The 12972-nt window shown below is 40.3% G+C and overlaps 1 protein-coding gene across 3 annotated transcripts in view; it reads left to right on the top strand.

Annotated features, from left to right (window-relative positions):
- Positions 1-12972, top strand: part of mta3 (metastasis associated 1 family, member 3) — a 33753-nt gene that overhangs the window by 17673 nt on the left and 3108 nt on the right. The window contains exons 14-19 of one of the 3 annotated variants that reach the window (XM_072668189.1): positions 462-684; positions 4828-4920; positions 5039-5221; positions 5313-5344; positions 6282-6406; positions 9573-9600. In XM_072668189.1, the coding sequence (XP_072524290.1) occupies positions 462-684; positions 4828-4920; positions 5039-5221; positions 5313-5344; positions 6282-6406; positions 9573-9600 (684 nt within the window). The remainder of the gene's footprint in view (positions 1-461; positions 685-4827; positions 4921-5038; positions 5222-5312; positions 5345-6281; positions 6407-9572; positions 9601-12972) is intronic. The other 2 variants (XM_072668188.1, XM_072668187.1) reach the window with 2 other exon arrangements.

Raw genomic sequence — 12972 nt, 5'->3', positions numbered from 1 at the left:
GTGATCGTCCAACAGTCCTGACCTCACAAACACTTGTCGTTAATTGCAATCAAATTCCTTACAGCAGTGCTCCAACATCTAGTATAAAGCTTTTCCTGAACCACAGACTTTTTAAATACCCTCGATTTCAGAAGAAACTTTGAATGAGCAGTTGTCCCAATACTTTTGTCCATATAATGTAAATTCATCTATCACTCAGCAGCAAATGGCATTGTTGACATTGGAGATATGAAAGAGCGTGGTTAGATCAAGGCAGCTTAAAGAATCATTTTTTGTAATTACTCAATTGATGTTCTGCTTGATGTCTGATCTCTAAATCCCTCCCTCTCTCTTTGTTTCCTTCGATTTTTCTGTCTTTCTAACTTGCTTTGTTTCTGCTGCCTTAACCTCTTAACTTGTTTTCCTTTCTCCTCTGTCCACCTCTTCCCCTCGTCACGTCCATTTCTGTCGCCCGTATATAGGAGATGCGTTCCCGTGGTCACACCTTGCGCCAGACCTCCCACATGGTTCCAGTGAGGAACAGCGGGAGCCCCAAATCCTCCATGAAGACCAAGCAGGCGTTCCTGCTGCAGGCCACGCGCCTCACCAAGCTGGCACGTCACATGTGCCGTGACCTCATCAGGCTGCGCCGGGCCGCGCGCCGCCCCTTTGTGCCCATTAACTGTGGCGCCATAAAGGCGGAGTGTAAGAGCTCTTTAAATTCCTAACTTCAATCTCTCTCTCTCTCCCTCTCTCTCACTCACTCTCTCCTACACACACACACTCACACATGCATACATACACACACTCACACACAAATACACGCTCTCGTCACCATTACCCTTCCCTCCTGCTCTGCTCCCCACGTCCCACATCTCGCTGCCATTCCTACCCTCCATCTCTGTCTTTTACTGTTTTTATTATTGTTATTATATTATTATATTATTTTGTTTTTGTATTCCCTCACCCCGTTTCCAATAAAGACTGCCTGTCCTCCATGATTTTGGGTTGCAATCATCTTTTCAGTTCAGTTAATTTTTTTTTTTGCTTGTTTGTTGTACAAATCCTTTCTTAAAGTCAAACACAAGCACATTTGAAGCATTTCAGTTTGAGAAGAGTTTGAGGTTTGAATATATGAAGGAGAACTGAGTAGATCCCCTGTACTATTCCCTGAAGTTTACTATAATAGATTTACTGCATTTTACTGCAAATGCTTATAGTGAGCCTTATATTTCCTACAGCTCCAATGGGGAAAATGAACCTCAAAATCTATTTTGCCTACAAGAAATTATATTTTGCACACCCCATTAAGATATATACTATTTAAAGCTCAATGTGAATATTAGGTTTTTATATTTGACTCTTTCCTGTTTAGACCCCCCCCCCCCCCCTTTAGAATCGATGGTTCATTTTACTGTTGTCGTTCCATTCCATCCCAAAGATCATACCCAGCATTCATTTTGTTATGGCATGTTTCTGCATGATCTGAGTTACAACTCAAGCTGATTACTTCTGTCTTAAGATATAACTTAGGACATGGATAACACAAGGCTCAGCACCGTGTCATGCCTTTTCCTTTGGCCTGCGTCACCAAGAGATTCAGGTTGTGCCTAGGGATTTTGTTTAGATCATTGCTACGTATAATAAACGTCCATCAAGGTTTTGCCGTGTGAATGTATTGGTTATGGGTTCTTAGGAACCAAGTCACATGAAATTGAATGAATGTGCTTGCCTGTCATACAATGTATCTAATGTGGCCCTTTCCTGCTTTCTCAGGTTAGAGGGCTTAAGCACCATAGGGAAGGCAGTGTAGGTTAGACAGCAGAGGAACAAGCAAGCTAAGGCCAGTTTGGACAGGCATGAAATTTGTGTTAAAAGCACTAGAGAAACATTATGGTAGCCATCAATGCTTTGATTCATATATTATCAGACAATTGAATCTGCAGATCTGTATTTGGGTGACATAAGATCCTTTAACATTTTGATTCAGTGGTTAATGTAGGCTGCCTCATTTTAAGTGGCGCTTGGATCTCTGGGAGCTCTGATTGATTCCAGCTTGTGTAAACTCTCCCTTCATGCTGTTAGTTTTTGTTCGTGAGGTTCAAAAAGAGGGCTGATGAGCATCTTGTTTTATGAAAAATATAGTTGTGCTATGATTGCACAAATTGCCTCGAAAAGTAAATGGCTTAAAATTGAGGACATTTTGTTTTTTTCTTTTGTGATTTCAGCCCACGTTAAAATAATGCTAACTAGAATAGCATTGCAATTGTGTTTCACTGCAGAAGATTGCATAGCAATGGATTGTGAGCCTTGTGGAACGGGTATATAGTGGAGAGAGCACACAGAAAAAAAAAATCTCCAGTGTAAATAAAGTCTTTATACTTCTAGAGAGATGTGAAAGCATTGGGAAGTTGGGCTGATTGAATTGCTTTTATGTAGCAAACAACTCACGTAAGGAGGATGCCATTGACAGGCTGTTGAGGCCTTAGTGGGTTTTTTTGTAATTAGATCATGAATCATCTCATGACTTTGGTGGCTTTGTTCTCCCTGGGTATAAGAGTGTGAGAAGTGGGTGTGAATAACACTCCATGTTGCTCCCAAACTCTGCCATCAGGAAAAGATCTGATGGCTAAATGATTTGTAGATCTAAACCTTTGAGTGGTTGAACGGCTTAAAGGATTCAAGACTCCTCTTTTCTGTGGTGTTGCAAGAACACTGTTCGCCTGTAGTTTCTGATGTTTGCTGTGTAAGTTAGAAACCATTTGCTTGACAAATATGGAAACGGAAGCAAGTGACAGGTTGATGGTGTTGGGAGTATTAAACATTAAGGGCTTTGGCAGTTATTTGCTGATGCAGTTTACTTAATTATTGACCGACTTAAGCAAGTGTAGCAGTGGCCAATTAGTCTCCTGGTTAATAAAGCTGTCTTTAGATATTTAGCCAAGCTAAATGAATTTCTGCTGGCCAATGAAGAACAGTAGCCAGTGTGGTCTTTTCTGTGGCCCTCAACAGGCCTCTATCTGGAGTCCATTGATATCTAGGTGTTTTTCATTTTTTACGGAGACGGGCAATGTGTGAGATCCAGTTTATTTCTGTGAAATTAATTGTACTGAACAATCTGGTCATGTAATCAGCGTTAGATAGGGAACATGTGGTCAGGTAGGGGGTTGTCAAACAGCAACACAATTCCATGTTTCTATAACAGTAGAAGATTATTATTTTATTTTTTTTTAAGGATAACTTTCCTCGTTCTAGAAAGTAAGTCCTAAAATAGGCAGAGCCTTGCAAATGCCTTGCTTGCTGCCCTACATCATGGTGTGTCATGAGCTTCCCCGACAAGTTTTGTGTTGCTCTTCCCATCATATGCCATCTTCCATTCTATGCTTTCATTGCACTCCCAGAGGCGTGTTTGTGTGTCCCACCCATTTAAGAAGACCTTTTGGCATCTCCATGTTAAAAGGGCATGGGGGGCCCCCAGGGCATGCTCTTTGGTTTGTCTCCTTTTTCTATCCTATCTTTTGTTTTCATGGTGTCAATGTCCTGTGGGCAATCAAAAACGAAAATAAAACCATGGCTGAAACCATCCTATCTGAGTCCTTGTAGTTTCATGTGTCTTGTGTATCTGTCCATCACTGTGCCACACTCACACAGACAGGCCGAGCGGAGCGACGGTTGTATGAAATCGGCTCTCACTGACAGCATGAGCTCTGCTCCTTTGGCTCCTGTCATTCTTTTCTGTCCATGCCCTCATCAAGCGTGTTACATGTTTCTTTTTCTGGTGTGTGTGTGTGCGTGCGCGTGTGAATGTGGATGTGCACACACCCATTTAATGCATCTCACCTTTATGGGCTGCCTGGAATGCAACTTCACACTTTTGGATTTCCTTTATTCAACCTCACTTGACATGGCGGTTAATTAGGTTCTTTTGCATACCCATCAGCATGTTGCCCTTGACGAGAGAGTAGTTTTCCAGAAAAATGGGAATTTTGTGAGCTGCTGTCCAGCACTCTTGTGGTTTCACTGCTCAAGCATATATTGAGTCAACTGATCAGTTAATTTCCCAGCTATAGTAGATGTGTTTTGAACAGGGAAGAACTGTAGAAGACAAGCCCACCAGGACTGAGTTGAATACCTCTAAGGGTTCTAAGGGTCGCATGTACTGTTCTGCTTCCTGCACACAAAATATTATGTTACAGTACCATACAGTAAGGACAGTAGAATCAATAATGGTTCATCAAAATATGAAGTAAAGCAAATTATGGGTTCTGGAGGTCAGGTAATACAGTATTATTTAATTGTGTAATGAATATGTCACTGTGCACCTCCCTAATGAGCAGTTGATTATGGAGGTTCTCCTATTTGGAAAAAGATCATCTCATTTCATTTGCAAGGATTCAGACTACTGCAGTCAATTCTGATTGTTTTTTTAACCTAATTAGATGCATTGTTGCGTAGGGAATGGTTTGTCTATTTTTCAGTACACTTTGAACACGACCCTTCATTTGCCAAGGCAGCAGAAGTGAAGGTCTCCAAGAATCTTGCACCAGACTCAGCATTCCAGAAGTTATATAATGAGGTGAAGTTGCTCAGACAGGGATTTTAATGGGTGCACTATGGCGAGATCAATCTGTTGGAGTTCAGGCATAAACAAAAATGGCTTTTGCCTGAAGAACAGTCTGAGATAGTTACCAGAGGGGTCAGTTTCTCAAGGACATCCATCAGGCTGACCAATTCAATACGCACCACTCTATTTGTGAGTGTGTGCTTGAGAGTCTCTCTCGATTGCTTGCTGCGGCATATTGACTTGGCCCTGTCTCTGTGTGTCCAATGCTGCTGGCTGATGTGTAGATATGATCCGAGCGGCAGAAGGCATGACAGGGCGATCCACAAAGCCCAAACCACCCCAGCGGAGCACCCTGACCAGCATCCTGCAGTACCTTGGTGAGCTACCCCCCTTAAACGGAGGCATGCCTTACCTAGTGTATACACCTCAGAGTGTGCTGTTTTTCCTGCTGTAATGTTGAGACAGAGTGTTCCCGTTCCTGCTGTGTTGTTTCAGAGTCTCGTCCAGCGCCCCATGTCCAACGCTCTCATCGTACGCCTGGCCTGCAGGTCCAGCCCCCGCGCCGCCTTCTCTCCTCCCTACCTAGCCATGGTCCACTCAGCATGCTGGGGAAACGAAGTTACCACCACCACAGCAGGGTGGAGTCCACTGAGAGGAGAGCGAATGCACCAGGACAAGGTGATTACAGATGAAATGCATGCAAGTACAAAATTAAAATATACAATTCATTAGAAAACATGGACTTATTGATTGATTGATTTTATTGCAGAAAATCAAAGTCATATTGTGGGACCCATCCTGGTAGGTAATCTTTACTGTGTTTCTGTCTTCTGTGTACTGTCACTAACCTTTAAAGTTGATTAAGTAGAATAGAATTTTTCCTCATTTTTCAGTGTTTATGGTGCATGGGTAAAATTGGAGTATTGGTTACTATTTTTAGATCAAATCAAATATAATTTTTTTTATTCTGCCAATGAGCCACGTTCTCATACATCAGATTTTTCTTTTATCCAGCTAAATTATATATTTGGAAAATGATACTGCACCACAGCTGTTTGACTTATATACCTGTGTTTACATCTTGATACTTTTTATTTCACTTAAATATAATTTGGCGCCATACTTTGCACTTTTACTTAAAAAAGTAACTGATTGAGTACCCTTTAAACAGTACTACTTTTTTAGACTTTAGACTACTTTTTTTTGTGTGCATATGTATGCACAGGGTTGCTCGATAGTTTGTGAACCCTTTAGATGTTCTATATTTCTACATAAATGTGACCTAAAACTTAATCTGAAGTAGATAAGAAGAACCAAATTGAACAAATGAGATTAAATATAAGACATTTATTTATTAGATAATTTATTTATTGAGGAAAATTATCCAATATTACATATCTGTGAGTGGTAAAAGCATGTAAACCTTTAGGATTATCAAATAAGAGAGAGAAAAGAGGAAATATCTCTTAAAAGGATTATATCTGAAATGTAAAGCAGGAGTCATAATAAGTAATGTTTGTCAAAGGGGAAAATTAATGCAGCTTCAGTTTAATACATTTTAGAATTATAGCTACCTGCTCTAAACCAGATCAAGCCACTGTTTTATCAGTTATTGCCATGTTGCCTCACTAAACAGGAAATTTAACATGCATCCTTAGTGTCTCTTTTCCAGTCATTTTCCTCACTGCATGTTCCAGTCTGCTCACTGCATGTTCACCTCTGTATTCCTATCTCTTAGCAGCATAATGGCCGGAGCACCAGCGGTCCCAGCCTACGACCCAGCAACATGATGTTGCGCAAGAGGCGGCCTAACTGGATTGATGCACCAGATGACAGCTTTTTTCTTGTTTCCAGGGAGACCAGGTATGCCTAACAAATATCCATTATAGCTTTTCCTTGTGTGCCTTTTCATTCACGGAGCTGTGCTTCAGGACACCACACATACCAGTAAAGACCCCCTCATACTACACTCATTTAAAAAAGGGGCAAGGCAGTGGTTATATATAGACATATGAAAACCCAAAGAGCCATTTGAAGAAGAAGGCTTTTTTATTGTTATACACTCACTGAGCACTTTATTAGGAACACTATAAGGAACAATACTGGGTAGTGCCACCCGTTTGCTCTGAAAATAGCTTAAATATTTCATGGCACAGATTCCAGGAGGCGTTTGGAAACATTTTGATTTTGAGATTTTGGTCCATATTGATATAATTGTGTCACACAATTCCTGCAGATCGTTCGGGAGCACTTTCACTGTGTGAATCTCCTGTTCTGCCACATCCCACAAGGTGTTCTATTGAATTCAGGTCTGGTTACTGGGAAGGCCACTGAAAAACACTGAGCTTATTGAGTTTATTGTCATGTTCATGAAACCAGTTTAAGATGTATGTTGCTTTGTGACATGGTGCATTATCATGCTGGTAGTAGCCCACAAAATTACACCTCTGCAAACAGCCTGTACTGTTGACACAAGGCAGGTTGACTCTCATGCTGTTGGTGCCAGATTCTGACCCTACCATCTGTGTGCCTTAGCAAAAATTGGCCACATTTTTTGTGCCCACCGCAGACTCAGCTTTCTGTTCTTGGCTGACAGAAGTGTGGTCTTCTGCTGTTTTAGTCCATACACTTCAAGATTTCATGTGTTGTGCTTTCTGAGATGCTTTTCTGCTCACCCACAATTGTATAAAGTGGCTATGGAGCGATCTGATTTACTGTAGCCTTTCTGTCAGCTTGACCCAGTCATGCCACTCTCCTTTGAACTCTCTCATAATCCAGGTGTTTGTGTACACAGAACAGCTGCTCACTGGATCTTTTCTTTATTACACAATTCTGAGTCAACTCTAGACACTATTGAGTTGAAACCCCCATGAGATCAGCAGCTATAGAAATACTGAAACCAGACCATCTGAAGCCAACTATCTTGCCAAATCATGTCAAAATCAAATTGTTCTGATGGTTGACATCAAAGACTGTAGACAAATATGAACAGCGCTTCACCTCTCAAAAGTGAAACCACCTCAGGTCTAGCATCACTGCTGGCTGGTTGCATTATGATGTGTAACTCTGCCTATTCCCATACATTTCAATGGCAAAATCAAATTTTCCAAGGGGTAGTTTTCCCTGTACTAATATTACCATGGTTTTCCCCCAGAAAATAGTTTTTAAAAACATTATTCTGCTATATTGTAAGAATGCGGGGTTACACTTAGGAATTAAGTCATTGACAGCCTTGGCTGGACGAGACTGTCTGCAGGACCTATCTGTTTACAAGGAGTAGCTGCGAGCTGTCAGGCACTGAGCCTCACACTATTATCATGTTGTGTTGTGCTGTTGGTCGTATTAACAGACACTCTGTACAAAGTTCTTTGCAGTTCTTTTGGTGTGCCTAATGCGTAAAATGATCGGGGGTTTAAATGAACTTTAGTAGGTTTGGTTCATCACAGCAGCGAGCAGAGCAGACTGTTCTGTAATTTGATGAAAATGTAAAGTGTTTCATAATAAAAGACATGAACTGCACTTTTACTGTTGGAACATTCCTCTTACTGGACAAACTGGGAATGAAGGCGCCTCAATGAAGGCATTTCGAAACACTTGGTCTGTGAGAAGGGGTTGGGTCTGCAAAATAAATAGGCATGTCTGATTCCGCATCTGGTCTCTACTGCGCAGACTTTGGTTGCAAGTTTTTTCAACATGCCAGACAGTTTTGGCTTCATTTGTACAGAATGGAAATGAATGGAATCACTGCGTCCACATTTTTTCAGTTGTTGATTGATATAATAATTACCTGAAGCTGCTGGCCAGTGTCTGCATGATTTTATGAATTGCACTGCTGCCACACTATTGGCTGATATGATTATTGTATAAGTGTTCCTACTAAAAGTGCTCGGTGAGTCTATATAATACCAAAACGATGAAAAAATGTTTTTCAGCACTATGCCAAACCCTTTTTGCTAAGAGTGTAGCTCACATACAGAGATGCAAATGAATGACTTAACTTGAGTGTAACTCCTATTTAGATCAAAGTAACTGCAACACAAAACCAGTCTAGAACCTCATATATCAAGAAGCAAATTATAGGCCTAACTAAGACCATGACCTCTATTTTGAAAAAAACAACATACAACAGGCCTTGTAGAATCCCATTTTGCTCTTTGATTGGCACGTGAGGATTATTGATTGACTTGGCATGAGATGTGTAATTTATTTTCCCACATACTGATGTAGCCATTAGTTAACAGCCAGTGACATATTCAAATGACAGGGGCTGCATATGTGTAATTATAGCATTGGTTACACCCAGCACCAGTAATAGCTAAAAGAGAGACTGGTTTAGAGTTGGTCAGACTGCAAAGTGTCGTGCATTTTCAAATTACATGAACTTGCAGTTTCCTGTAATTACCAATGCAAATATATTTGTTGCCTTAGTTAATTAGTAGGCTCATGATGTCAGTTTGGGAAGGATATTTTACTCATTCTCTGAAATCTGACAGGAAGTGGCTACAGCAAGTCATAGGAATTGTAGGAACTTACATTTAGAACCCTAGGGATGTGCTGTACAGACTCCACAGGTAACCTGCGGGTGATCTCAAATTGGTACCAATACGTCCCAAAAGAAATCCACACACAAGTCTTATGTGCTACATGTGTGGAGAAATGCTGTAATAGCTTTAAACAAAAATCAGAATTACCCATCATAGTGCCGTTTGGACTGGCCTGGCTTACTATTTACCAGAATACTGATGAGAATTTCCTGGTATGAAGTAATCTGCTCCACACATCTGTTTACCAAGATGTGTACTCCCTTTTCTGTTATCATCAAGATCTGAAATCACAGTTGTTATTTGGAAATGAGATGCAAATTACACATAACCAGACTGCTAAATTCATACTGAGAGGAGTAATTAACTCTTTTGGTGGGTGGGGGTGTACACTAGAAGTACAGGAAGGATTTTAATGCCCAATTGCATCATGGGTCACAGTGTGTTTGTGACTTCCTATGATTGACTGGCTGCTTGTCTCATTTCAGTGCTGCAGCCGTTAGACACCTGCTCATGGTAAGACCCTGCCCCACTACTCCATCCACACCAAAACACACACGCACCAACACCTTATACACGCTGAGGCCGCACCAGCTTACCTGTGGAGTCTGCAGCTTAAAGAATGAATTTAGACATTTCTGATCATTAGACATGGAATGGGGAAATGTCTGGCTTGTCGTAGACAGGGCCAGACTGCATTTTTCTCTCACTAAGGGCCATTGATATGTATCATTTTATTTTCATACCAGGGTTCATCTACCGGCCGTGCCTAAAGTCATTTTAACTGTGTTCACATTACAAGCCTCACTGCTCAGTTTAGATTCTCTGCTCAGATCTGATCTTTCTGATTTGATGATTCACTCGTATCTGTCTTTAGTCTGAACAAGCCTGCAATTAAAATGATCTGCATGCTCACAATCAAATCAGTAAGGTCAAATGAATGAACCATGTGTATCATGAACATTAAAATAAGGCTGAAATCCAAATGGCTTTCCCAGAGCACTCTAAGTTAAAATTTAATTGTTGTTTATAATTTAATTTAAAAAGGTAAACCGTCACATATTTTATATGGTGTTATGCCTTTTGTGTTTTATTTCTGATCAGTATGAACCATAGATCATGAAAACCAGAAATCCAGTATCTCACACATGAATACTTCCTTTCAGGTTTGACTTAATTACTAATCAAACCTTTACTAATCAAAACTAATCTGTCACAATTATGGGGAAGACTGCTAACCTGACGGATGTCCAGAGGACGACCACTGACACCCTCCACAAGGAGGGTAAGCCACAGAAGGTCATTGCTGAAAAGGCTGGCTATTTGCAGAGTGGAAATATTAATGGAAAAAATTAATAGGTGTCTAGAAGATTCTATATAATTTGAGAAACTTGATTTCTGATTTCATGAGCTATAAACTAAAATGATCAAAAGTAAAACAAAAAAGGATTGAAGTATTTAACTTTACATGTAATGAATATAAAGTATATGAAAGTTCATCTATTTGAAATAAATTATGAACAAAACTCCTTCACAATACACCATACTAATTTTTAGTTACTTTAGTTTCTGAGTATATGTCCAGTAAAAGTCAAAAGTAAAAGTGCACATGGATTGAATTCCAGTTGGTCTGTAAAACGTCCATATTGCTGGATACATTTTCTGTCTTTTATCATCATGATAGCCCCAGAAAAACCATGATTTACCTAGAAAAACAACAAACCAGAAACCCAACCAACAGCCCTGTCTCTTAAAACCTGATCTCACAGAAATTCTCAAGACAAAATTGTTGGTACCCCTCGTTTAATGTAATAATAAATAAGAATTCTATAAAATATTTCAATCCGACATTGATTTTGAACCATGCTTCAACAGAATTATTTTAAAAAGTAAACGCATTAAACAGGCCTGGACAGAAATGATGGTACCTGAAAAAACATGACCCAAGGGACATGTTAAATCAAGGTGTGTCCACTAATTAGCATCACATGTGTCTACAATCTTGTAATCAGTCAATGGGCCTATATATAGGGCTACAGGTAGTCATTGTGGTGTTTGGGGACATGGTGTGTACCACACTCAACATGGACCAGAGGAAGTGAAGGAAAGAGTTGTCTCAGGAGATTAGAAAGAAAATTATAGACAAGCATGTTAAAGGTAAAGGTTATAAGACCATCTCCAAGCAGCTTGATGTTCCTGTGACTACAGTTGCACATATTATTCAGAAATGTACGATTCATGGGACTGTAGCCAACCTCCCTAGATGTGGCCGCAGGAGGAAAATTGATGACAAATCAAAGAGACGGAAAATACAATGTTCAGAGTCCAGAAAAACTCCTAAAGAGATTAAAGGTGAACTTCAAGCTCAAGGAACATCAGTGTCAGATCGCACCATCTGTTGTTGTTTGAGCCAAAATGGACTTCATGGGTGACGACCAAGGAGGACACCATTGTTAAAAACAAATCATAAAAGAGCCAGACTGGAATTTGCCAAACTACATGTTGACAAGCCTCTGGGAAAATGTCCTATGGACAGATGAGACAAAAATGGAACAAGGCACATTAAGGCACATCAGCTCTATGTTCACAGACGGAAAAATGAAGCATTTCAAGAAAAGAACACTGTCCCTACTGTGAAACACGGAGGAGGCTCTGTTATGTTCTGAGGTTGCTTTGCTGCATCTTTGCTGCACCCTGGGCACAGGGTGTCTGGAGTCTGTGCAGGGTACAATGAAATCTCAAGACTATCAAGGGATTCTAGAGAGAAATGTGCTGCCCAGTGTCAGAAGGCTTGGTCTCAGTCGCAGGTCATGGGTCTTGCAACAGGATAATGACCCTAAACACACAGCTAAAAACACCCATGAATGGCTAAGAGGAAAACATTGGACTATTCTGAAGTGGCCTTCTATGAGCCCTGACCTAAATCCTATTGAGCATCTTTGGAAGGAGCTGAAACATGCCGTCTGGAAAAGGCACCCTTCAAACCTGAGACAACTGGAGCAGTTTGCTCATGAGGAGTGGGCCAAAATACCTGCTGAGAGGTGCAGAAGTCTCATTGACAGTTACAGGAATTGTTTGATTGAAGTGATTGCCTCAGAATGTTGTGCAACAAACTATTAAGTTAAGGGTACCATAATTTCTGTCCAGGCCTGTTTGATGAGTTTATTTTTTTTAATAATTCTGTTGAAGCATGGTTGAAAAGAAATGTCTGACTTTCATTGGTTAATTTTCATAGAATCTTTATTTATTATTAATTTTGTCAGATTCAGTGTGTGGCAGACAATAACAAGGCACCAATTTCTGTGTTACCAAATGTTTGCTTTTATCAGTGTGAAAGTGAAAGAAGCAAAACTATACTCATTTAGCATGGCTCTCTGTTCAGCTCGGCTGCCCATTCAGCTTGTCTCCCATTGGTTAATGGATGCATGATGTCAACGTTGCATTTCAGTGTTTCCCACCACAGTATAGAATCTGTATCCACCCCCACAATACAGAGTATTAAATCGAAATGGAGGCAGCAGTTACAAGACTGAGTAGATCAGAGGGGTGCAGATTGGATTATTTATACCGCAGGGTAATCGGAAAAGATTTTGGTCGTCTAAAATCAGCAAAACTGCTACTGTCAGGAGAGGCAAATCAGTCTCAGAATCAGATGATTATCATATAATGTGGCTGAGGCATTACACTTATAATGCACTGCTTTAATGCGTAGGGATGCAGGGAGTAGGGAGCCATTTGAGATTCAGCCTAACTAGCAGCAATATCTTTCATTGGGATAATAACAGATCTCAGCTGTTCGTTGTTAAGAGTAAGTTTAGAATAAAAAGTCCAGATGCATTAATGCTTTTCTTTTAGTATGCTTTTTTCTATTAGTTAGAAGTTCAACTT

This window comes from Salminus brasiliensis, chromosome 22 (genome assembly GCF_030463535.1).
Source record: "Salminus brasiliensis chromosome 22, fSalBra1.hap2, whole genome shotgun sequence".
NCBI lineage: Eukaryota > Metazoa > Chordata > Actinopteri > Characiformes > Bryconidae > Salminus > Salminus brasiliensis.
This window is presented reverse-complemented; position numbering and strand designations above follow the sequence as displayed.